At 42.6% G+C, this 26,426-nt stretch overlaps 1 protein-coding gene and 1 long non-coding RNA gene across 12 annotated transcripts in view; one reads left to right on the plus strand and one right to left on the minus strand.

The window, feature by feature from the left end:
- Positions 1 to 1,063: 1,063 nt before the first annotated feature.
- On the plus strand, positions 1,064 to 6,673 carry LOC140593838 (uncharacterized). Its single transcript, XR_011994173.1, has 3 exons — positions 1,064 to 1,418; positions 1,517 to 1,622; positions 5,613 to 6,673. It is a non-coding gene; the product is annotated as an uncharacterized lncRNA (long non-coding RNA).
- Positions 6,674 to 7,377: 704 nt separating this feature from the next.
- The window catches only part of CCDC25 (coiled-coil domain containing 25), a 40,713-nt gene continuing 21,664 nt past the window's right edge, over positions 7,378 to 26,426 (minus strand). For 4 of the 11 annotated variants that reach the window (XM_026007875.2, XM_072719553.1, XM_072719550.1 and 1 more), the window contains 4 exons: positions 23,172 to 23,275; positions 22,768 to 22,970; positions 15,046 to 15,091; positions 7,378 to 10,702 (listed from right to left, as the gene is read on the minus strand). In XM_026007875.2, the coding sequence (XP_025863660.2) occupies positions 10,673 to 10,702; positions 15,046 to 15,091; positions 22,768 to 22,970; positions 23,172 to 23,275 (383 nt within the window). In that variant the 3' untranslated portion in view covers positions 7,378 to 10,672. Of the gene's footprint in view, positions 10,703 to 12,526; positions 12,598 to 15,045; positions 15,092 to 16,784; positions 16,882 to 22,767; positions 22,971 to 23,171; positions 23,276 to 26,426 lie in introns of all 11 variants that reach the window. The other 7 variants (XM_072719548.1, XM_072719546.1, XM_072719552.1 and 4 more) reach the window with 3 other exon arrangements.

Consider the following 26,426-nt stretch of genomic DNA (forward strand, 5'->3'; position numbering starts at 1 on the left):
GAGTGAGGGGCACTTGCCCCATGTGATGTGATGGGTCATCCTCTGTCCTCAGATGCCTGTTTTTTCTGCTAATTGGGATGTTTAGGCACAGTCACAGGGGGGCAACTGACATGTTTCAACCTTTAAAGGCTGTTCATAGAAAAGGAATTCAACCTGGCCTGGGTGTGGCTCCAGAAGACAAAATGTTGGATAGAAGTCACCATGAGACCTGTTTGGCTTCATAAGTAACTTTCTAATAGATACATGGCTTTAGATCTTTTTTTTTTTTTTTTAAGACTTATTTATTTGAGACAGAGAGCATGCGCAGGAGGGGTAGAGGAAGAAGGAGAGAGACTCTCCAGCAGACTCTGTGCTGAGTGTGGAGCCGAATGCAGGGCTCAACATGGGGCTTGATCTCATGCCCCTGAGATCACGATCTGAGCAGAAACCAAGAGTCAGGCACTTAATGTACGGTGCCACCTAGGCGCCCCTAGATAAATGGCTTTAGAAAGTACTGGGCTTCCTGTCTCCAAATGCATTCATGCTGACACTGGAAGAGTTCTGTTACCGGATTTCCTAAAGGGCACAGAAGATCATAATCAGCTTAGGTGACCTCCAAGGTCCCTTCCAAACTCCACTGGCTACATTTCTATGAAAATCCATGATTCTATGAAACCTGTGCATAAATACTCATGGGGGAAAGCTAGAAGCAAAATCCAAAACAAAAGAAATCTGTTTTTAAATGGTTTTGACAGCCATTTTCTTTTTAGATCAATACATGGTATTGGTTTAGAAGATTCAGGCGCCCTCTACCCCACATTTCTAAGATTTCAATGGCAAAGGGCTTTGAGACCCCTCCCTCCCACCTACCCGCGCACCAAAGCATAGCTTTTGCAGACGTGCTTTAAAATTCTTGGTGCTGGAGGGATCCTGGAGGTCCTGTGTTTCTCCACCCATACAAATGCAAGAACACAGTACGGACTCACAAAGGTGACAGCTGGAACTACAACTGCACCTACGCTGAGACCTGTGCTATTCCCTCCTGCCACCTGCTGGCCCTTCCCTTCAAGTCTCTTTTCTGCAGGACACTGGTGGTGTCTGCCCAGGAGAATTCATTTCCAGGAGGCGTCTGGCATCCAGAAGTCCTAGAGGGGAAAGGAAGGAGTTCCCCCTGACTGTAAGAGGAAAGCTTGGATGACTTCCAGTGGTTCTTATTCAATCTAAGAAAATCGGAATTTTGCAGATGACAATGACTGGAAGAGACCCTCAAACCTGTTCTAAGCCAGCCCTCAAGTGAGAGCCCACAGACAGGCCTGGTTTGGCTCAGGCGTGTTAAATAATTCTGAGCTAACATATACAAATTTGACTTAAAAATCAGATGCATGATGTAATTTGCTATTGGATATTCACGAAGTCGTAAAGCTCAGAGCAGTACGCAGGTGAGTACACCCACATTTCAGTTACAAGACACTCCAATAATGAGATTACAATAGTACCAGTCACAAAAGGCCTGAACCTGTCTTATCTACCTTTCTAGCCTCTGCTAGATCCACTGAGATCACATCAGCTTCTAGAAGAGCCAGCCTCTAGGGAAGAGAGAAGCAGCTGGAAGAGGTAGTGACCAGTCAGACCTAAGCTAGCAGGTGAGTTGAAGTTTTGAATTATATTTGGGATTCAAGTTTTGATTTAAATGATAACATTTTTTCATACCTAAAAGGAAGTTGTAATTTTGAAATGGAACGTTCCTATTCTGGGCATTTGATCAGAAAGTCATGGAGTCTGACCTATTGGTCCAATACGTCATCAAAAGGTGGACAAGAGAACCCAGAGTTTTGCTGAAGAAAGGCCTAGAAGGAAACAGCCACTTCTTGTTTCCTGTTCTATCAATTTCAGCCCCTCTGATGAATCCTTTAATAAAATCTTGTTTCCCCCTGGTGATTGTTGGCCAGAGCTGAGAAGCAGCCACTCCCTTCGAAGCTCACTTGTGGTGTGTGTATGTACTTGCCCGCCTTGCCGGCCCTTGTTCCCATCACCTGCCTGACCCCCACTGCACTGGAATTTACCCTGCTCTCATCCTAGTTCTCATTTTCCAGTGGGCAAAAGGAAGCCCAGAGGGGACAGCTGACTTGTGCTGGGTCACATAGAAAAGGAGCTGAGTTTTATCCTAAAACCCCCACTCCTAAAGGTAAAATCTAGGCATGGAGGGACGCCTGGGTGACTCAGTGGTTGAAAGTCGGCCTGCGGCTCAGGTCATGATCCGGGGGTCCCGGGATGGAGTCCCACATCAGGCTCCCCATGGTGAGCCTGCTTCTCCCTCTGCCTATGTCTCTGCCTGTCTCTGTGTCTCTAGTGAATAAATAAATAACATATTTTTAAAAAATAAAAAATAAACAAAATCTAGGTATGGAAATGGTGTACAGTTCCCTTTCCTTCACATTCTTGTGCCCATCCCCACCCACACTAGATCTTTCCTCCCTTTCCTTCTGTCGCAGGAGGAAGAAGCACTGGGATGCTGGGTAGTGAAGGTAGCAGGTGGCAGGGGCAGTCGCAGGGGCGTTGGGGCAAGGACATCTTGAGTTGCTTGAGGCCAGTTTTGTCCTCACCTCCTCTACCACCCCAAACTGAGATGAAAGCAAGCAGATCTCTTCCTTCCTTGTGTTCCTTCTCCCCTGAGCTCAGATTGAACTAGAACACAGGAGTTCATCAAGAGAAAATCTGCCCCTTTACTTGGTGTCCAAGCAGACTTTGTTTTGTGGGTGGGGACACCAAGGCACTCCTAGTCCTCTTGTTCCTCTCCATTTCGGAATTCATTACCTGCCCCTAAGCCCCAGTAGCCAGGTGTGATGTCTGGGAAGTGGCTAGGCATTTTGGATTAGGTGCCCCAGGAGGCAAAGGTAAAGAGAAGCCTCTCCTCCCTCCTTAGCTGGACATAGTCACCCAAGAAGTGGGCAGAATTACCAAGCTGGCCTGAGTCCAGACAGAGAAATTCTACCTTTGATAAAAAACAAAAAACAAACAAAAAACCACCCCAAAACTGGTAACATTGTTTGCCTCCAAGAAGGAACTGAGAACACATCACTCTGTACCCTTTTCTTCTCTTAAATAGTGTTTATTTGTTAGAGTAGTTTTAGGTTCACTGCATAATTGAGCAGAAGATACAGAGCTTTCCAATTTCCACCTACCCCCACACCTACACACAGCCTCCCCCATTATCAATTTCCCAACAGAGGGGTACATTTGCTACCATTGATGAACATCCACTGACACGTCATAATCACCCAGAGTCCAGTTTACCTTGTGGTTCATTCTTGGCATACAGTCTATGGGTTTGGACAAATGTATACTGACGTGTGTCCACTCTACAGTATCATACAGAGCATTTTCATTGACCTAAAAAAATCTCTGCCCTCTGCCCTTTTACACCTTTTGAATTCTGAACCCTGTGTACCTAATTCATAGAAGTGCAAACATTTTAAAAAATATTTTATTTATTTATTCATGGGAGGCAGAGGGAGGAGAAACAGGCTCCATGCTGGGAGCCCTTGTGGGACTTGATCCCAGGACCCTGGGATCACGCCCTGGGCCGAAGGCAGACGCTCAACTGCTGAGCCACCCAGGTGTCTCTGAGTAAAAACATTTTAAACATTCTTCCCAACTCCGAATCCTAGGAGATCCTGGGGGGTGAGGGGCCCTTCTCCAGTGGAGATCATTCACAGCGCCTGGAGGCAAGAGTGGGCAAGCTGAAGTGAGGGAGGGTTTGACTTTCCTGTACTTTCTTAATCCCTGCTATATGAGCAGTTGTCTGAAAAGCGAGGAAGAAAAAGTCCAGGTAATCACCATATTGTCCTGTTCACCAAAGTTTTACTCTATTACAAATCTTCAATCATTAACTGGTTTTAAACATGGCGGATAACGGTTTTCACCATGGCAGAAGAGGGACCAAGCAGAGCCTCACTTTGGGGGTGAGGGGACAGGAATATGGACCACCTTCCCCCTTCTTATTGAAAAAGGAAATATTTTCTAACTATGGGCACCCATAAAGCTTTCTCTGTGACCAAATTTAAGCTTTGTCTATTTGAGAACTTCCACCCCTTTCCAAAGACCTTTTTTTTTCCCTCATGAAACATTTTAATAACATCCCAGAGAAGGCCAGCGAGAAGGAATTTCACAGTGTCTGAGCAGAGAGCCATAACTTCAGCCCCTCCTGCAGCAAAGGCAGTAGAAAGACCAGGCTGACCCTGGGAAAAGGCAGGGGCAGCAAAGACCAGGCCTGGCAGGGTGGTGGGAGAAGCCACAAAACTTGCCACTTGCTAGGAGCTCCGGAAGCACCTTTGGGGAGGCTGGGACACGATGGTGGGTGGGGTTGCTCAGGGGATGCTTTCACATCCAACATTCACACCTCTTGACAGCAACTTTGGGAAGTCTCACGCCCATTTTGCATATGAGGAAATGAAGCCTCTCAGAAGTGAGGTGGATAGACCAGCAGACAGCAAAGGCAAGGAGAGGAGGGCCCACACAGTTTCATGTGAGGTCTGGAGCAGAACTGTCAGCACAGGGGTCCCCACAGTGACATCCTCACATAAGCCAACGTATAGTGGCTGGCTGAAGATGGGCCGGTTGCTGTACTCGTTGATGTAGGTGATCTCCCCTTTGGCATAACCAACATGGTGAGGCACTCTCACTGGCAAAGAGGTCAAAGTCATAGTGGTGCACGATCTCAGTCCAGGGCGACAGCCTCCTGGATGTGAATGTCGCTTTCACTTGGACAGAGGGAGGGGAGATAATGAAGTACTGGGAGTCATTCCCTACTGGTTATACCTTGAACATGCTGTCCAGGCCCAAGCTGCTAACTCTATACAGTCCTCTTCCCAGGGGCCATAGGGCAGGGATGAAGGAACAGTGGAGCTTAGAAACCCTGCCAGAAGAAACAGGATTTTGGAGAGGTTGATTAAGCCACCCAAGGTCACACAGGATGTTGGAGGCAGTGAAGATAAAAGTCCAGGCCCAGCTCTCAGGCTGGGGTGCCTTCCAGGCTGAGGGAAGTGGGGTCAGGGCATCCCCTGATTGCAGCTCCAGTGCAACCTGAGTTACCAGAGCAAACAGAGAGGGTAACGCTGAGCACTCCAGGGCCAAATCCAAGTGGATACTGGCAGGTGAGGCCAAGCAGGGAGTTGCCCCGAGGAGTGGAGTTTTGAACTGGCTTATGAATGAAGGGAAAATGAACTAGAAGAGCTCCAAGACTTTTTTTTTAACTTTTTTTAAAAAAAGATTTTATTTATTTATTCATGAGACACACACACACACACACAGAGGCGGAGAAGCAGGCTCCATGCTGGGAGCCCCATGTGGGACTTGCTCCAGGGACTCCAGGATCACGCCCCGGGCCGAAGGGAGACACTAAACTGCTGAGCCATCCATGGGTCCCTCCAAAGTCTCTTCTTAAAGCAATTCTAGTTTTGGCTAAGTTACATACGTCTCACCAATACTGAGGACATTAACGATATAAAAGAAAAAGTCAAGTCTTAAAGGGACAGAGCAAAGCTGAGGGCTTCACCACAGAAGAAAATTCTGGGAAGACTGAGCTGGGTAAGGGGCACTGCCTCTAACAATATTTTTCTCTTGACCTTTTTCAGTCTGTGGTTTAGACCTGCTGACCCTGGATTTGGCCGAGGAGCTAGAAAGGTTCAAGACTAACGGACCAGCCTTGAGTGGCTGAAAGATCCTATTCTCCGAACAGATCCCAGGAATCAGAAGCAAAGGTTAGCTTGTTCTATGCAAGGCAGACTGCAGAAGCAGAACCCAAAATACCAGCAGGAGAGCGGGCGCCTAAGGCCTCAGCCAGGCAGGATGTGAAATGTCAGGCCATTAGTCTTATATTTTTACTGCAGTGGTTACAGGATGGGGTTGATGTGGGAATGAAAACGCATACTGACCTAGGAGATTTTTTTTTTCAGCCTTAAATATCGACACCCACTCACCAGTTTGGAAACAAGTAAACATGAGATAGGAAGGGTGAGCCTTCATTTCCCTTGGCCTCCATTCCTTGGCTATCGACAGACAAAGGCAGAAAATGCCAGGTCAGTGCCAGTCGGTGCCTGCCAGCAGCAGAGAAGTTTCTTATTTCATCTGGCTCCGGGGCAGAACTACAGTCACAACCACTAAGGTGGGAAGTTCCTCAAGTAAGTGATACTGTGAAATCAGAAAGAATGAAGCAATCAACGTGAGCCAGAAAAAGAGGTTAAATCTATTTTAATTATAAACTGCAGTTACCGTATGGTGTCAGATGGGTATTTGTATTTTCAGTGGACTCCCGAGTCCACCAAGTATATGCACGTATCTCTACAGTTTGGGTGTAAGAATTCTGGTTTCAACCTATATTCCCCGTATCAGTTAATTTACTCAGAAATAGAAATCCAGGAACTTTCATAGCTGAGGCAGTTACAACCAAAAGTAAGCATTGCCCCGACTAGTGAGAAATAGGACTCAAATGTCTTCTAATAATCATTTAAGAATTCATATATGCAGGATCCCTGGGTGGCTCAGCGGTTTAGCGCCTGCCTTTGGCCCAGGGCGCGGTCCTGGAGTCCCGGGATCGAGTCCCACGTTGGGCTCCCAGCATGGAGCCTGCCTCTCCCTCTCTCCATCATGAATAAATAAAATCTTTAAAAAAAAAGAATTCATATATGCTTTTGCAGTTGAGAGCGACACTTGACTGTTTCTGCAGCTCCCTCTACCCCAGGACCTCTCCCTGCAGATGCACTCAGGCACAGAACAAGCACCAGCACGGAAAGGGTGAATCTGTAAAGAACACTGGTCCAAAGCCACTACATTCTTTACGGGTACCATTTCAGGGCGCCTGGGTGGCTCAGTTGGTTCAACTTGGGACTTCAGCTCAGGTTATGATCTCAGGGTCCTGGGATGGAGCCCCACCACAAGCTTCCTGCTCAGTGAGGAGTCTACTTCTCGCTCTGCCCCTCCCCGACTTGTGCTTTCTCTCTCAAATAAACAAAATCTTAAAAAAAAAAAAAAAAAAAAAAAGAGATACCATCCCAGCAAGTCTTCACATATGTAGCCTCATCCTGGTTAAAATCTCAGCAGACCCCTAGGAATTCGAAGGCAGGGTATCAAGTGGTAAATTTCAAATACCAGTGCTCAATCCTGGCCCTTGAGCTCCAGGCTCTTTGCTTCTCTTCCTGGAACTCCTGGGCAATCTTCCCTTCACCCTGATGTATTCCTTTGCTCCTGCTAAGAAGCAAACCTGACCATTTAGAGGGCGTCATTTCAGGCAGCCACCAACCTCCTTCTTCCTACTCATCTAAAAGAAGTATGCACATCCCATCAGTGAGGCAGAGGCTTGGGGAAGCAAAGTGAAAAGTAAAATCACACACACACACTTGGTTCTACTCAAAACTAAAAGCTTTTATTGTATTTTACATATTGCTCATCCCGGATGTGATGGATATGTAGTTGGCATCTTCTCGTTCGTGAAATACAAGAGTGCACATAAAGCCTCCTGCCCCGTGCTGGGCCCACGGGTGCCGAGCAGAGGTCTAAGTGAAACTGGAATGGGAGCCTGCTTGGGCGCTGGCAGTGGTGTCCTCATTTCTGAGCTGCCATACTTATTGCAGTTAGAGGGGTTGAGAGGAAATGTAGCTTGGAATTTCAGTTTCTAATTTTACACTTTCGATTATATTATAGTTTGTTTATAGGCTTCTTTAAAATCAAAGGTTGCCCACTCACTTGACCATGATCATTCTGAGCATGGGATTTGTCGTTCACAATGCCGTATTTGAAATCAAACAGAGAAAAGGCAGGCTTCAATATCACTAGAAGGGTGTTCTATTTCCCTGTCCTGTGCAGTTTCCCCTAGAACCTATTCTAGCCCAGAGACCAAGGGCTTTGCCTCTCAGAGGTGAAGGTGGGGGGTCCAGGGGAGGGCTCTGGTCCACAGCTGGAAGCTAGAGCTGATGTCTTCCTACTCCTGCCCTTTGTACACCTGACACCTTCCTTTCTGAGTGGGGCAACCCCTGGCTCTGAACAGTAAAAGGCTCAGCAAAAGCTGTGCTAGGAGAAAGAGTTAAATATAAAACAACAAAAATAAACAAGAGCTACTGCCTTCAGCTAAAGTTTGTTGCCTATTCTGCTAATGTCAAACAAAACCTTCCGTACTTTGGTAAGTAAGCTTCCCCATATGCGTTTCAGCACCAGCACTGTGTCTGATCTCCTTCGGCCCAAGATCTTGACCCCAGATCAACAAAGGCTGATAAGAAATGGATTCTACAGCTGTTAAGAGTAAAACAGAGTCGACTTTGTTTAACAAATTAAATGATAATGTGAACCTCACCCGCAGCCTGCAGATCTGAGTGGGGAAATGAGACACAGTTAAAAAGAGACACCCTCAGGACCCATGGATCTGATCAAGGGCACAGCTCATCAAAATAATGATTAGGAATTTTCCTATAGGAAGTACAGTTAACAGGCCACTAGGAAGAAAGATGGCTTTAGGGCCAACAGTGTGACCTGTAACGCCCTGTACGGAACCAACACCAAGAGAACAGGTCCTTGCTTTTCTTTTTTTTGGGAACATGGGTGCTGGGGAAAAGACTGCGCAATACACAGAGCCACTCAGGAAGCTTGAGAGCTAGGAATTCAACTAAGAGAATGCAGAGGAGAGGCTCTGACATTTTAAACCAGTGTGAGGTGATAATTAGGATATGTTTAACATTTGGACCCCAGATCTCTCACACCACACTAAAAACAGTCATCTATTTCAAAAGCTCTAACCGTATCTGCTGTCATGGCAGGGGGGGTGGGGCATGGTACAGGGGAGTCCTTCAGCAGCAGTGGCAGGCTGAGGGGACACAGGTGATGCCAGAGCCAAGATCCCCCTGTTCTAGATGTTTGCCACAGTGTAAGATGTGCCTCTCGTGGCGGGCAGGGGCCGTGTGCGTTTCCACTCAATCCAGAGAGGGTTTGGGAAAGGTCATCCACTCGGACCCCATGGGCATCTGAGGGAGAGACACATGTGGCAGTGAGGGAGATAGAGGATAGCCTCTAGAAGCTGCCATGCTGAGCCTAAGATGGATGAGGATTTTTTACAGCCAGATCACCCCAGAACCAGTGTGGGGATGGGGATAAAGAGCAAATTCTAAGAGTTCATATATTAATGTCCTTCCAAATAGAAAATGATTCTTTATTTTTACATTTCTAAAATCACGGAACTCCAGGCTGAATGTTATTAGACACAGACACACACACACACACACACACACACACACACATACACACAATCACTAATTTCTGGAGTCATCTCCCATACCCCCCCTCTCAAAATCTGGCTGAGGTATGCCTCAGGGCAATTTTCCAGTTCAACCTCACACACCAACTTGGGATAAATAGAAACACTGAAGTCTTTAGTTTTACCCACAGTTCCAAAGTGCTCTTACAGGTAGAGTATTTGTTGGAGAAGGATAACTTTTGCTGGGCTAGAATACAGTTAAGAATAAAAAGGTTGTGTAGAGTTCTGGGTGTGGTTAAAATATGAATTTGTATGCCTCCTGACCTGCAAGCTTTTCTTCTTCCCCTTTCATGTTTTGTTTTATCTCTTCCTACAGGGATTGCAATAAAAATACACCTTCTATTCAGAATCCCCCTGGAGAGCAGGTGGTTCAGATGAGGAGTCCTGTTACCTATTACATTACTGGACCTACAACTGAGAAATCTGAACTCTGGAGATACAACTCAAAGTAAATATTATTTCAAGGTAAATAAACAAGTTAATTTGTTGGCTCGTAAAATGCCTCATTCTTTCTAAAAGTATAACCCCAATGTGGGACTTTTGCTTTCTGCTGCATCCCAAGGCAAAAATCAGGTAACTTACACATTCTGAAAATGATTCAGATCATTCTTCCCCATATCTTCCCTTGGTGCTGAGACATGGCTCTGGAGCCTGAAGTTGTACGTATGTGGCTTGGGGTTACTAGGTGCTCAGGTAAACACTGCCACATGCTCAACTTTGATTAATGTGGACTACTTCTCTAAGCATGATGGGACCCAGGGGGAGGCCCTCGCTCAGAGAACGGATGTGCAAGACAGAAGCCAGGACAAAATGAGAGCCGCGGACAACTCTGCAAAGAGACTCACACGGCACAATGGGACGAGAATGCTGAAGCCAGCAATCTTCTGAAAATATCACTATCACCATCAAAACCCATAAGCATTTTTGTTCTAGTCAGGAAATGAGGGTTGAGGGCAACGTTTGCATATATTGCTCACTGATACATTCTTCTTAACAGAAGTGAAGCTATTTTAAGAAATATGAAGTTTTTCAAGACATCTGTTTTCAGGGACAGATCACAGGAACAAATACTTTGCAGAGCTGGTTTGTTCTAAAGTCTATCCCAGGAACAGGGGCAGCCAACTTTCATGAGGTACCAAGACATGTTTCAGCAAAAATATTTTCACTTTCCTAAAGTTATATGCTGTTTTCAAGTCCAAATATATTATAAATATCTGATCCTTTTCTGTCAGCAAAAAAGGGAACACTTTTTTTTTTTTTAACTCCAACGTTGGTAGTATTTGTGCAGAATGAAGGTAGAATTTTAGTTGTTTTTTTGTATCTCTGAATACAGGTGAAATCAGACCATCTGAAACTGTCCTGCAATTCACATCTTTCAAAGGTCCTTTCCTCCATTCACATGAATTCATCAGAGTCATTGCCGTCCTGTAGAAAACAAAAAGGTGAAACTGTAAAAGCTTTCAAAATAAATAACTCAATTTTTAAAATGTACACAGTTATTAAGTAACAAGCTTCCTTATGCGTAACTGCAGAGTTCAGAAAGTAAAATCATTACATGCACTCACCACTTCTCTATCTTAAAGTAGGTGTTGAATTTCTACGGTGTCCTAACATGGCCTGAATTACATATAGCAACAAGTGCCCAACGGTTTCCAAATTATGAAGTAAAGGTTCACCTGGCCTAGGATAGGACGTAATAAGTGTGACACAAAGAAAACGGATTGCTCCTTCAACAAACATACCAAAATATGAATCCAAGCAGATCCTGCCTCATATCCTTATGCCACCAATGCTGCCAATAGGCTAACACATTTTTGACCTGAATTCCATTATTTTGAGCCTCAAGGTTGTCACAAGATGGATATTTCTTTTCTTTCCCCCCCTTTTTTTTTAATAGAAAAAGTGATTAGGAAGCCATAGGCTACTACCAAGTTAGGTGGCCTGACAAGTTTAATTAAAAAATCTTATGTGATGATATGTGTATATATATATCATATATGTATACTGATATATATATACACGTTACACACACACACACACACACACTGATATATATAATCAGTATAAAGGCACTGATTTTACTGTGTGGCTTAGAGACAAGTCCTAAAGACCAAGGACAAGAGTAGAGCCCCAGACTCCTTTATGAGCTATTGCACACCCTGAAAAAACTGCTCTGGATGCCAACATTCCCTAAGTATCTAAGTCTGGGACATTTGCTTGCAAATGTCACCACCTGAACTTATCCCTTGCTGCAGCTTCTCTTACCCATGGCCTGATACCTGAGCTGTTAGAGAAGGGGAGAAGGCTCAGGGTTCCAGATGTATACACTCTGCTCCTTCTTAATAGCTCTTAGTAAAGACAGAAATATAGGCAGGAAACGATGGTTTCTGAAGTCTGGTGTGATCTCCAGTTCCCTTCAATGAGCACAACGAACTGAGGCCACAGTAAAAATGCTTTTGATAGTTGTATGAAGAGCGAACTAATGTTGGTGTTCTATACAAGAACCGGAACTGTGACTGTCCTAGAGTCAGTCCTAAGCAGAAATCCTAGCATTAAAGATGTTCAAAGAGTCACCATCTAGCATGGAAGGTAAGTATTAGATCCCAAACATTGGGAAAAACACTCTTAAGATAATTTGGGTTAGTGACAATGAAAGTGTGTCACTCCCTAGGCTCTGTGAGTCAGATTTGCAGAGTGTCTGTCCCACGTGTCTGCTGGTAGTGGGGATTATGGTATCTTTTAAGTATACATAGGAGATTCAAGACTTAATGTGAACTCCTTTTTTTTGTTGTTAAGAAAGAGAGAGCATGTGTGAGAACAGGGAGTAGGGAAGGGCAGAGGGAGAGAGAGAATCCCAAGCAGGCTCCAGCATGGACACGGGCCTTGATTCCATGACACTGAGATCACGACCTGAGCTGAAATCCCAAGTTTAACCAACTGAGCCACCCAGGTGCCTCTATTTGGACAATTTTTACATTTAGGTCCCCTTTACTTTAAGAGTCAATATGTTTTTCAATATAGCAAGACAAGCTTCCTGTCATCCACCTATAAAGTGATTAGCAAATAAAACTGAATTGAAAGGAACTATTCACTAATACCAAATTTAGAAAGATTAGGAAGAAGTTACCGACTGAAGAGGATTATTCTAAATAGGAGAATAAAAGCTCAAAATTAAAATCAACTTCAGAGTGGAAGATTCACATTTTTCCTGATGATTTTATATAAGCCAAATTAAAACTCAAGTCCTACCTTACATAAACACAAAGCTGCATCTGAAGATCAAGCGATCATGGAGGCAAACTGAATAAGGTCTGCATCCCCTAAACAGAAGATGGTTACAAGGAGAATTAAGACCTATCCTTTTGGGGATGCCTGGGTGGCTCAGCGGTTTGGCGCTTGTCTTTGGCACAGGGCGTGATACTAGAGTCCCAAGATTGAGTCCCATATCAGGTTCCCTGCATAGAGCCTGCTTCTCCCTCTGCCTGTGTCTCTGCCCCATCCCCTCTCTGTGTCTCTCATGAATAAATAAAATCTTAAAAAAAAAAAAAAGACCTATAGACCTATCCTTTTGAAGTATGGGGGAAAGCTGTTAAGAGTCCTTCCATTGCGAGAAAGAGTAAAAACACCCAATGGAAGACTTTCTTGGAAATGTGAATCTGACTGAAACCTGAAGCTCAGGAGAGAGGAAAGGTAAGAGTTAGTAGTCCATTGGTCTACAAAACTGACTTGCTAACCCTAGAGCTTTTAACATCTGTCGCTAATGAGATCATGTATTAATGTGTATACAGAACATGTGTGTGTGTACATATATATGTGCATCTGTATTAATTCCAGAATGTCCATATTTTTAAAATCCACAATGATGGAAATGAATATGCCTCAGATTAACATAATACAGGTGCCAGATTTCTGCTGGAAAATAGCCTCTAAATAAAAGAAAATTCTGATAAGCAACAATAACCCACAACAAAGACATTAGACTGAGGGTATGTTAAAGAATTCTGCTTCACTGTGAAGCTATTTTAAGAGTTCCAAGAAATCTAAGAGTAGTTTTCAGAAGGGATTAAATACATATCATCATTAATCCTGAAACTCTGTCCCAAAAACAGCAACTAAAGACTATAGTGATAAGAAATAACAATGACCGTTTCTATTCAGAGATAACTTTCACATATACACCTTTGTTTACATTTTAGCACAGACCCAGGAAGTAACAGGTCCCCCTTCCACTGCTGATGAATAATCCCTCAGAGAGGTTAAAGAACTTTCTCAGGCTTATCTACTTAATAAACGACAGCTTAGGACTCTACCCTTCAAATTCAAGGCTGTATTTAATTATATAATGCTATTCCTGAATTTTTCAGGAATAAATTACAAAGCTACATCTCTGACTCTGACAAAGGAGCCTCATAAATTCAGAGATAGGAATAAGAATATTGTTCTTATGAACAAGGTAAAATCCTACTAACAACCCCAAGTGATGAATTACCCTATGGGGTTTGACTAAATGACCTTTAAGAGATCTTAAATTCTGTTAATTATTTCTAAGCATCTAAGGCAGTAATGTTTAATGCTATTTTCTGTGATGGTGGAAATGTTCAATTTCTGCACTGTCTAATATGGCAACCACTGGACCACAAGTGGCTAGTATGACTGAGAAACTGAGTTTTTAAAGGAAATCAAATTTTAATTACATTTAAATGACCACATGTAAGTAGAGGCGAGTATCCTGAACAACACAGATCTGAAGTGTATAGAGTTGACTCCTGAACAACATGTGTTTGAACCACATGGGTCTACTACTCATACAGCTTTTTCAATAAATACGATTTGGGGCTCTAAATGTATTTTCTCTTCCCTATGATTTTATGGTCTTTTCTCTAAGCTGACCAGATTGCATGAATATGGTACATAGTACACATAACATACAAAATATGTGTCAACTGACTGTTTACGTTACAGGTAAGGCTTCTGGTCAATAGTAGTTAAAGTTCTGGGGAAGTCAAAAGTTATATCCAGATTTTCAACTGTGTAGAGGGGGTTGATGCCCAAACCCCTGTGTTGTTCAAGGGTCAACTGTATTTATAAACTATGTTACATGCAAAGTAACAGCAAACATATCCACCCAGTTTCAATTTTCTGCAGCTTGTTAAGTAATAGCTAAATTGTGCGCCATCCACTTCAAAATAGATTTTCAGAAGATAGTACTCTGGGACAGTAAGTCCCTGACATAGTTCCAGTAAAATTATTAGATGCTGATGCTAAGAAAATTCTTTCAGTACTCTAATATGGAGCTCCATGTCTCCTTATCGGAGGTCCTGAAGAGCATGAAATCAATGCTGTCACTTAGGCTGCAGGTAAGATCTTGGGGTTAATATTTTGATTTTATCTTTTAATTAAAGGTGACAATTTTGTTTTCGGTTGTTATAATACAGAATTTACAGTCACATTAATATAGAGTATTAATAAGGGCACTTCTGCATGTAGCAACTAGAAAAAGGGATAAGGTTCAGGAAAGTGCTGGAACAGACCTGCACTCCACAACAAATTCCAACAGTCTTTTTCCATGAGATGACCTACTTAAAAACACGTGAGAAGTCCGCAGGGAAGGAGGGATGGTGCCTAATAGAATCCACTTGAATGTTTGATGGTTGCCAAATCACGCCAAGCCATCAGCAACATGTGAATCAGTATTGACTAGTCACCCAATTATTAAAAACTCTTAATTATTTCACAGCACAACACTGAAGCAAATAACATGAACATACCTGATTTGAAGACATGTTCTCAACTTTCATCAATGATGAATAGCTCCTAGAAGAAAAAAACATTTACATTGTTTATCCAGAGGTGCCTGGGTGGCTCAGTCGGTTAAGTGTCTGACTCTTGATTTTGGCTCAGATCACGATCTCAGGGTCATGAGATTGAGCCCTGCGTTGGGCTCTGTGCTAGGCATAGAGCCTGCTTAAGATTCCCCCCCCCCCAAATCCCGCTGCCCTTCCACCCCCTCTCTAAAAATAACTAAATTAATAAAATAAGGCTGTCCAGCCAGAAGTATTTCGTGAACATGTGCCATGAATCCAGCACTGTTGAGAGTCTTTTGGAGGAAAATACGATCCCCGCCCTCAAGAAGATTGCAACAAAAAAAGGGTAGATATCTACGAACAGTAAATAAGATGTGCACTACATGTGATAGTCTACAAAGTGCTTGCTCATACTCATTTCATGTCACTTCCACAGTACCGTGAGGTAGGTGACATTATTCAGATGAGGCTACCCATCTATGGTCAAGAGCAGAGAGGATCCCTAGCTGGGGCAGACTGCCCAGAATGTAGAGGCTACAGGAACTCATGAGGAGATGCACCCAAAGGGAGCCTAACCAGTGTGGAGGATGATTGAATGATGGCAGAGACACATCCAGAAAATGGTAGGAGTGAAGACAAAGAGACAGTATTTGTAATGATGTCTCAAATCAATTCAAGAATCTGAAGGCAAAGTACTGAGAAATTTGTCTGGATATGTGGGGCCCAATTATGCTGTCCTATGTGTGAGTTAAGACAATTGGCAAGAAGTCACAACATAAGATGGGAGTAGAGGAGAGACACGTGAGATTTAAGAAGTATTTACTAAATATCTATGATGTGTAAAGCCCCGTGCTAAGCCTGGGTGAAGGAAAGATGGGAAGAAAACAGAAAATGATGAATAAGACAGAGCATAGCCTCAAAGAGCCTACCAGGAGGGGAGATAGGACCTATTCAACCATAACCATGCAAAAAATTCAACTAAAAACACACAGAGGGACACCTGGGTCGGTCAGTGGTTGAGAGACTGCCTTTGGCTCAGGGTGTGATCCTGGAATTCCGGGATTAAGTTCCACATTGGGCTCCCTGCGGGGAGCTTGTTTCTCCCTCTGCCTGTGTCTTTACCTCTTTCTCTGTGTCTCTCATAAATAAATAAATAAAATCTTAAAAAACAAAACAAAACAAAACACAGAGACACAGGAAAGTGATCCCATAACACCAGTGTTTTAAAAAGAATAATCTTGGGGCGCCTGGGTGGCTCAGTTGGTTAAGCATCTGCCTTTGGCTTAGGTCATGATCCTGGGGTCCTGGGACTGAGCCCCATGTTAAGCTCTCTGCTCAGTGGAGAGCCTGCTTCTTCTCCCTTTCCCTCTGCCTGCCACTCTACCTGCTTGTGCTATCAAATAAATAAATAATAAAAAAAAATAAAAAAATAAAAAAGAATAAACTGTATCAGAAGGGAGAGAGAAAGGAAATTAAGGCAAGGAGAGAAGTTAATAATAATAGTACCTACCATTTAACACATATCCTTTATTTGCTAGGACCTGTTCTATATACTTCATAAATTACTGCTAATCAGGCAACTGCCTTATAAGGTGAGGGACAGTATCCGGCCTACTGAAGACACAGGAGGCAGTCAGGGAAGTTAGGGAAGTTGTCCAAGGTCTCCCAGCTAACTAGGGGGAGAAGCTAGCGTCTGAACCCACCATCGGACTCTTGAGCAGCTCACACTCCTGCCAACATGCCTCAGTCCGCCGCAATGTCCCCAGCGGAGGGCAGGAATCCGTGCTGTTAACAGCTGTCCTGGTAAGAAGGGATAAATCTGAGAGGAATTGACGAGGATATCAAGGTTTCTAGCTTGGGTGGTTTGAAGGAAGTAATGCTACAGTTGGGAGAAATAGGAAGGTGTTGTAAAGCAGGTACGCTTGGGTTGGGGCATGTCGCATATGAAGTAATGGCAGGACATCCAAGTAGAGAATACGAACTGCCATTTTACCAAGTAGAGAATATGAAACGGAAAACTGAGGAGAAGGAAGGAGAACTGTCCCATTTAGAGACAACCATCTGGGAGACATCTCTCTGGGAGAGATTAGGTGATGCTTGTCAGAGGAGGTGGTATCTATAAGAAATACACAGGTAAGATCGACAAGCTGCATGAGTAAAAGAAAAGAGGCATACTGAGCACAAAGTGGATAGAGCAGGGAACCTCAATCCTGGCTGCATTTTAAAACTGCCTAGTGAAGATAGGCATCCACAAGCCATGTTCAAGAACCACTAGGTCTGAGTGCTCACTTCAATGAAAGCAACATACAGATTTAGATTTAGCCTTTGTTAGGTCACACTTTTCCTCTGAGTGACCTGTCTCATATATCCAACTGCCTATCTGATGTTTTTTGGATACCTCAAGATATTTTCAGATTCATATATCCCCTCACAACTCATGGTGCAAAAGCAGTTTGGTTCTTTCCCAGTATTCCCTCAACTCAAAGAATGGTGCCACCATCCATTCCTGCTCACACACCAGAAACCCAGGAATCACTCTTTTCCCCTGCCCATGGCCTCAACCCAACCTAGCTTCAAATCTTCTAACTATTCACACATTAACAATCTTGCTAAAGTAATCTTTGCCCCCAAATCAAGCTCATGTTACTGTTCAAACTGATGATACATTCAGTTGTGACTTGCCATTTTACCTGGGTCTTGTCCTTGTCTTGACTTCCATCACCTGAGTCTTGGGTTCAAATTCCGACCTCTCAGACTCCCAATTTTTAAATATCTCTATCTCAGGTAGCCACAGTCCCCACCTTTTTCTTTTCTGATCTTTTATTTACTTATCCTCTATTAACTGCCTTTCTCTATTATTTCTTCTGGTTTAAATACCCACATGTTGGAAGAGCTTGATTTTGATGTTGGTGCTTATTACACGATACCACAGAGCCCAAATAAATAAATACAAGATTGGCCTACAGCAGGTGAGCTTTCATTTGGATCCAACCCAATGCATTCCACTGAGATGAAACAACAGGGTTAGAACACACCGAAGGGAGTCAGGGATGCTTTTCCCTAGCACCTGCCAATAAATGGTGTCTGTTGGGAGACTCGTGGGTAACCTGCCTAAAAGATTTCTCCAAATGCCTGCTCTCTCAAACCAAATGTAGACTCAGCAAAAGCCCTTCTGCTTCTCTTGTTCTGCAGGAAAGGTCAAACCTAAGACAAAAGACTACTCTGAAAACCTGTGTTGGGTCTCTGGTTATCTTGTCTTACTTAATGCATGCCTTACAGTGCAGTGGTTATGGAAAGGAAGGAATGTGTGAGATTTCTTCCCTACACCTGAACCCTACACAAAGACTCTCTAAACCAAAACCCCATGAGTTCCTGGGCTTACAGGGCATGTGTTAAGGAGCTAATGAGTAAGATGGGCAAGTGAGAATTAATATGCGAAGTCTAAGGAAGGGGAAATTTTCACAATGGTTAAATGAAGAAAATAAATGGTGAACAGAGGGTGTTCATATACCATCCTTCCAACAACCCAAATATTTCTAAAACCTATCGAAAAGGATGATCTTTACGGAGACCTATTTACATTGTCAAACAGATCGTTATGGTTCCTGCATGCTGAGAACAAGGAGTAAATCATTGGCAAGAACAAGATGAAGTTCTGTCTCCAGGTCTACCGCTTTTTGCCTCTGAGCGGAAGTTGTGTCTTCTAAGGGACGGGCTTGGGTTTGTTCCTTGTTGAGCTGAGGGCTGACAAGAGAGGGTCCAAACTAGAGCTCAAAGAACTTGAGATTTTACAATTGGCAAATGGCAATTCCATCCATTTTTCTTCTCACAGTAGACATTAGAAATGAGAAGCTTATTGCCATTCTTGCTCAAAAACTTGAGAAGAGAAAGGAGACTAGAGTGCAAATAATGGTTTTAGAATTGGAGGGAAGTTGGATATCCCCGGATATGAAGCTGTTGAATATTTCTTTGCTGAAATCATCTGCAAGCATAACTTCTGGGATGAGAATATCTTCTTGGCTTCTCTACAGAATCCCCTGCAGATTCAAAAGTCGTTTCTTAAGCAATCGCAGCAACTGAAGTGGATATATGCTACCAGATGGTCCAAATAAAAGAACTGACTGCTGGTCAAAGTTAATGAAATTTTCATTGTCAGGAAGCCAAGTGAAAGACTTGAGAATAAGAAGATTCCGTAGGCCCAGCATTTGATCTCTTGGGTGGGAGAGTCAAAGAATAGAAACTAAGGTGATAGATAAAGCACCAGAAATATATCAAAACAAATTCTAAGACAGGTCAGAAGCAAGCGCTGGTAGCTGGAATTTCACAGAAGTTGCAGGACACAGCACGCAAACAAGCAAGTCCTTGGTCTGTCCCTGCATGGGTTCCCCACTCTGCAGCTCTGCCTCACATCCTTCTAGCTCCAGGAGCTTAGAAAAGTCATTGTTGAGGCACAGATCTCACAGAAATAAACACATCGGTTGTTTTTGGTTTTTTGAGATCCATGATCATTTATTAAAAAGAAAGCAGCAGGGACAAAACTGTGTAGAAAAACATGGGACTAGAAAAGTAATTTTTCCATTTATTCCATTTACATTTTCCTTTTGATATATATGCACCAGAGCAATGTAGGATAAAAATTTGTGTCTGAGAAACAAATGGAAAAATTACAAGGGACTAGGGACAGCTTAAAAAATAGGACTGGTTAGATAAATTTGTTTTTGAGGCAAATATTTCATTCAATTAACAATGAGATTTTCCCCCCCTCAGCTTATTTAAAGATTTTATGTGTTCTTGATACTACATAAGAAAATCTGGGAGATATGAACATTGTGTTTTATTTTAAACTAATAGAATCACACATACAAAATCCCCTAAATTTTACTAGTACACAGCTTGATTTGAAACAAAAATGCATTTTAAGAAGATTACTGTATCTATAAATTACTTGATTCATATGGAATAAATTTTACTTAATTTTTAAAAAGATTTTATTTATTTATTCATGAGACACACACACACACACACACACACACATACACACACACACACACAGAGGCAGAGGGAGAGATAGCCTCCATGTGGGAAGCCCAATGAGGGGCTCGACCCCAGGACCACCACCTGAGTCAAAGGCAGACGCTCAACCACTGAGCCACCCAGGTGCCCTGGAATAAATTTTACTTTAACGCTGAATAGACTGAGCAGAGGTAGAAGAGTGGTAATAGCATGTGTGAGCTTAAGACTCATACTAAGCTATGTGTGACTTTGCACAAGCTACTTAACGGCTTGTCAAGCTGCTGCCTCTTCTGGAAAATACAAATAATAACAATATTTGTCTCATAAGACTATTGTTAGGATTAAATGAGATAATGCAGCTAAACACAGTACAGTGTTTGGCAGATGACGAGTGTCCAAAATACTAGCTATTCTTTCCTGTTAAGTTTTTAAGTAAATTAGGTGGTATTATATTCCCAACATATGTTTCTAAATAAAACTGTTAGCTTTGTAAAGGGCACAAGAAGGTATATTTCCTTTTCTTTTTTTTTTTTCAAAGATTTTGTTTATTTATTTATAGAGACACAGAGAGAGAATGAGAGGCAGAGACACAGGCAGAGGGAGAAGCAGGCTCCATGCAGAGAGCCTGACGCGGGACTTGATCCAGGGTCTCCAGGATCACGCCCCAGGCTGCAGGCAGCACCAAACTGCTGCACCACCGGGGCTGCCCAGGAGGTATGTTTTCAATCTTTTTCCCACACCACACAAAAAACAAAAATGAATATGTTACTCTCAATCTCATATTGCTCAAAATTCCACACATCTTGTTGCGCTGAGTCGATAATTTTTCTTTCACTCACAACACAAAGCAGACTCACAATCTAGGTCAAACCCAAATCTGTAAATTTGTTTGTCTTGTGTTGACAGATAACTCAGGATAACATTTCCAGAGTTCTCCATTCGAATACTGTATTTTAAATGAAGCCACTTATCCCGTTTTCGCAGAACCCCCAAAGGGAGCATATGCATGCAGATAACTGAGAAATACCAGTACTTCATCATAATACCTATGTTCTGACCCAACAATCTAATAATAATCCAGTGTATTCCAAGAAAACTGAGTCAGGACATGGCAAGACAGCCCATTTTGTTCCTATACTATTCGCAAAGGCACAACAATATATTTTCTTCTCCACTTTCTTTTTGGTATACTTAACACAAATGGCTATCTATGGAGAATTGTGGGAAAATCTAGAAATTCAATGAGTAGAAACTGCAGGACTAAATTCCTTCTGTGACAAAGAAAACCTAGGAGTACCTTTAGGTATAACACTAAATACATCTACTACAGATTCACTATGGTGGGCAGAATAATAACCCAGAGATGTCTACATCTCCAGAACCCACAAATATGTTACCTCATCTGGCAAAGGGGACTTTGCAATGCGGATCTTAGATGGAGAGGTTATGGATTGTCTGGGTGGGCCCAATGTCATCACACTGGTCCTCCACAGTAGAGAAAGCTGTGGTCAGAGATGGGACTGCAATTATGGAGGGAGGGTCTCAGAGATGCCATGTTGCTGACTTTGAAGATGGAGGAAGGGATGTGGGTAGCCTCTAGGAGATGGAAAAATCAAGATTCTCCCCTAAAGCTCCAGAAAGGAACACAGCCCTGCTGACACCTTGGTATTAGCCCAGTGAGAATCATGTTGAACTTTTAACATATGGATGGATGGAACTATAAGATAATAAATCTATGTTGTCTGAAGCCACTAAATTTGTGATAATTTGTTATAAATAAAAACCACAGAAAACTAACAGAGTCAATATTCTCATACCCTAGAATTTCAGGATCCAAATTGTATACTATTTATTATCTTACTTATTTGTATTTATTTTTCAAAGATTTTATTTCATTTTATTAAGCAGGCTCCACACCCAATGTGAGGATTGAACTCACAACCCTGAGATCAAGACTCAGAATGAGCCAGCCAGGTAACCCCTACTATTTATCATTTCAAAATGTAGTGCCTTTATATTACATTGGGGTAGGCCACATTACATTAATTATTTCCAACTTTCAAAATACTGAAAAAAAGGGGGGGTTATTTTTTAATTTTAAAAAATATTTATTTATTCATGAGAGACACAGAGAAAAAGGCAGAGACACAGGCAGAGGGAGAAGCAGGCTTTCCACGGGGAGCCTGACTGGGAACTCAATACCAGGACCATGGGATCACGACCTGAGCCAAGAGCAGACACTCAACCACTGAGCCACCAGGAGTCCCAAAAGGGGGAGGGGTTTAAAAACAGTTTTTAAGAATTACTAGCATTGGCTTTCAGAGCTAAGACAACCTTATTCAAATACCATAGCTAGTCAATGTTAAACCGTTAATATACTGCTTTTTCTTTTCCTGAAGAGGTTTACAAACTAAATGCTAAAGATAACCTCTGATGGTTTATCGAAGAATAAAATGGGCTCTTTTACTACACACGCACTCATACCCTGCCTCTACCAAAGGGCGTCAATTGACCAACACTCATCAGTACAACAACCTTCTCCGAGGCTGCTCAGGCCCTGTGTGTGTCTGCATCCCACCCTCCACCAGTATATCCTTCTATGGGCTGGTCCCTGATGAAAATCAGCAGCAAGGAGCCTCCAAGGTTGACACCAACACTGCAGTTCCGACATACCTTAGTTCGTCCATTTCCCGCTTCTTCTTCATCTCTTCCTTTTCTCTCCTTTTCATCTCCTGAATTTGGGCTTTTTTCTCATTCCTCTCTTCCCGGTCTCTGCATTCCTTCTCTGCTGCTAGGTCAGGGAACCGCTCCATTTTGGTCTTTTCCAACCGGTTCAGGATCTCATTCACTTTCTTCTCCACAGTCACAATTTTCACCTTTGAGGGGGCCAGGAACAATATTGAATCTTTATTGTAGGTTTTGCCCCCAGAACAGAGGAGATGCTTTCTAGGGGCCAGAGCAACCCAGCTGAAAGGGATTTAGAAAGCAGGCATCATGCTGAGCCTTCAGCAATGCTGGCAGGAAACAGAAAAGCCCAGGACTCCACTCCACTTCCTCTGGTGGTACGCAACACTTACATCCTTCTGCCTGTGAAAGCCTATCTGTCCCACATCCATGTCAGCTGTTTTCTTCAGGTTAGCCCACGGTGTATATACCACATTAACGTTGTTCATCTTGCAGCCTGCCAAGAGAGACTGTCTTCAACATGCAGGTAGGAGGATACTGAGTAATGCACTCCCTCACCCACTGGCAAATTACCAAAAGCCAATGAAGGGAGAGGCTTAGCACAAACAGCCATCCAATGATTCAAATCACCAAATACTTTTTTTTAAAACCCACCCACAGAAGGAAAATGGTAAAGCTGACCAACACAATTCAAGCAAATGTATTACAAAGGAAAGCAGGAGTCTGTGGATTAGATTAGCTTCAGGGATTTCTGAGACTCCCAAATATTGAAGGCAAAATTTATGATATGCACTTTTTTAAAAGGAGAAATGAACCAAACAAAGTTTCCTCAGTTCCCAAAAAGGTCCTTGCTCCAGGAAAGACTAAACAGCAAGATAAAGCAAAAAGCCATGGTCCAGGATTCAAAAGTCCCCCACTCTACCCTGGCACCAGCACAAACCAGCTGTGTCATTTAGGCAAAATCCCCATGGCTCCCAGAATCTCAGCTGAAACATGAGGAAATTGGACTAGTTCAGTAGAGTTTAATTGCTGTTGCTGTTTCTTTTTCACATGGAACCTTTTTACCAAAGAAAACATCAAAGTCATAAAAGTGGAGATGCTCTGGATGAAAGGGGTAGTGGGTACTCCATTCATTCCTCCTCCTACCTCCCTACTACCTCCACCTCACATTTTCCCTCTGCCCCAGACTGCTGCTCAGACAGCTCTAAGGATCCCTGTTTAATCACTGGTCCAACACTCTTCAAGGCTCTTTTCAACATATTTCACAGTTTATTAAATCACAACATACACTGGAGAAATCTGGTGAACACCTCAAGTGATCAAAATTAATGTCAACAAAAACGGGGCAAAATGGCACCACATGCCTCCTGACTGTAATGCACAAGATTTCCCTTATCCGGTATTCCTGCCTGAAAATGCATGTGATCCTTTCTCAGATGGAAGCATCAGACCAACCCAAATCACAGGGTATTCTACAACTGGTCTCCATTCAAAGTGTCAATGTCTTGAAAGACAAAGAAGTGTCTTTAGATTAAAAGAGACTAGAGACTTGATGTATATAACATATGTTCTTGGATCAGAAAAAAAAAATGCTATAAAGGGACAGTAGTGGGGCAATTGGGAAAACTTACATATGGACTATATAGCAAATAGTAGTATTCTATTCATGTTAAATTTCCTGAATTTGGTCATAGTAATGCAGTGACTCTTGTTCTTTGGACATGCTAAGGAGTAATGAGATCGAGAATTTTCCATCAAATGGTTCAGTTAAAAAAAAGTAATAATTAGAATGTTATATAGAAAAAGCAAATACATACAGAAAAATTGCTGAGGGCAGCCCAGGTGGCTCGGTGGTTTAGCGCCACCTTCGGCCCAGGGCATGATCCTGGAGACCCAGGATCAAGTCCCACGTCAGGCTCCCTGCATGGAGCCTGCTTCTCCCTCTGCCTGTGTGTCTCTGCCTCTCTCTCTCTCTCTGTGTCTCTCATGAATAAATAAATTTTTAAAAATCTTAAAAAAAAAAAAAAAGAAAAATTGTTGAATACAGGAGTCATATTTTTCTTACAACTTTTCTGTAGGTTTGAAAGTTTTATTCAAAATTAAGATTTTAGAAAATCTCCATGTGCATGCTGCTATGGGAGATCCAAACATAGATTAGACAATGGGTCTTGCCTTCCCAGACTAAAGGAAGGCAAATAAGTACATAAGTAGTTACAATGAAAGGCAGAACTTGTCGGGCACCTGGATAGCCCAGTCAGTTAAGTGTCTGCCTTCAGCTCAGGTCATGTTCTTAGGGACCTAGGATTGAGCTCTGCATCTGGGTCCCTGCTCATTGGGGAGTCTGCTTTTCCCTCTCCCTGCCTCTGCTCCCCACGTGCTTACTCTCTCTCTCTCCCAAATAATAAAATCTTAAAAAAAATGCAGAACTCGTCAAATGATATTGGAAGGGTACAGGTAAGGTGCTAATGTAGCTCAGAGAGGGCAGTGATCACCCATACTTTAAGAAGGGAAAGGCTCTACTGGAGAGTTAATACAGTTTAGTGGTAAAGATAGAAGACTTTCATGTCAGATTGTCTGACTTCAGATGCACCCACTGCCATAATTCAGAGCTCTGAGACCTTCAGAAGGCTCCTTAACTACCTTAAGCTGAGCTCCCTCATCTCTAGAATGAAAGTAGTAATGCACATCTCAGTAGGGTTGATAAATGAAATAATCTGTAAAGTTTTTAGCACGGTGCTAGGCATATAATTAATGTTCAAGGTTAGCTATTAATGTTCAAGGTTAGCTATTACTACCATTACTACAACTACTGGGTAGGCCTTGAACCATAGCTTGCATCTAGACATGAGATGACTTGAGAAGCAGACAAACTGAGGGCAAAGGAGATAACGTAAGCAGAAGTATAAAGTAGGAAAACAGTCAATATGTGCTTTGGCTGGAGTGTGAAATATGTGATGGGAAAAGATGCCTGTAGTCAAAGCAGAGATGCTTAACTTCAGCTTAAGAAATCTGGACTTAATTGCACAGATAAGGTGAGGTGTGCCATAGAAAGTATCTAAGTTTTAGAAAGTTTAATCTGGCAAGATTCTATGAATAAACTAACTGATCAGATTCTGTGATGACAAACAAGTTTAACCTAACTCCCATGGTTCTGAGAGTCAAAGGAGGGGAAATATTTTAACAGCAACGCAAATGTAGTATCCTCAGCATTCTCTGCTGTCAACTCAGGAGTGAGGCTCCTGGGCTTAGTTCCTTATTCTGCTAAAGAGCTCTCTCATTGTGAAAGGCTGAAGTGGAGAGCAGAAGAAGGCTGTGGCATGACTCTTCTGCCTTTTCTGTTTTCTCTAGAACTAGTAAACTATAAAGAGATTAAGAAAAAAGAGGCTGGATTGAGGATAAAGAGTCCAAAGATCCTTTAATAAAGCCACATCTGCTACCCAGGGGCATGGAAAGGGGACAAGAACATGTGAAAGAGGTTGCAACACACAAGAGGATAATGATTGTTTTAATTTTATTATTTTTACTTTAATAACTGAAGCTCTTAACTGGAAATCTTAAAAACTCTGTTCTGCTCATAAAAATGGAATGTCTTAAAACTAAGTGCAATTTAATGATTTAAGGAGTTGAAAATCAGTGACTCTGCAAGA

Source organism: Vulpes vulpes, chromosome 9 (assembly GCF_048418805.1).
Source record: "Vulpes vulpes isolate BD-2025 chromosome 9, VulVul3, whole genome shotgun sequence".
Taxonomy (NCBI): Eukaryota; Metazoa; Chordata; class Mammalia; order Carnivora; family Canidae; genus Vulpes; species Vulpes vulpes.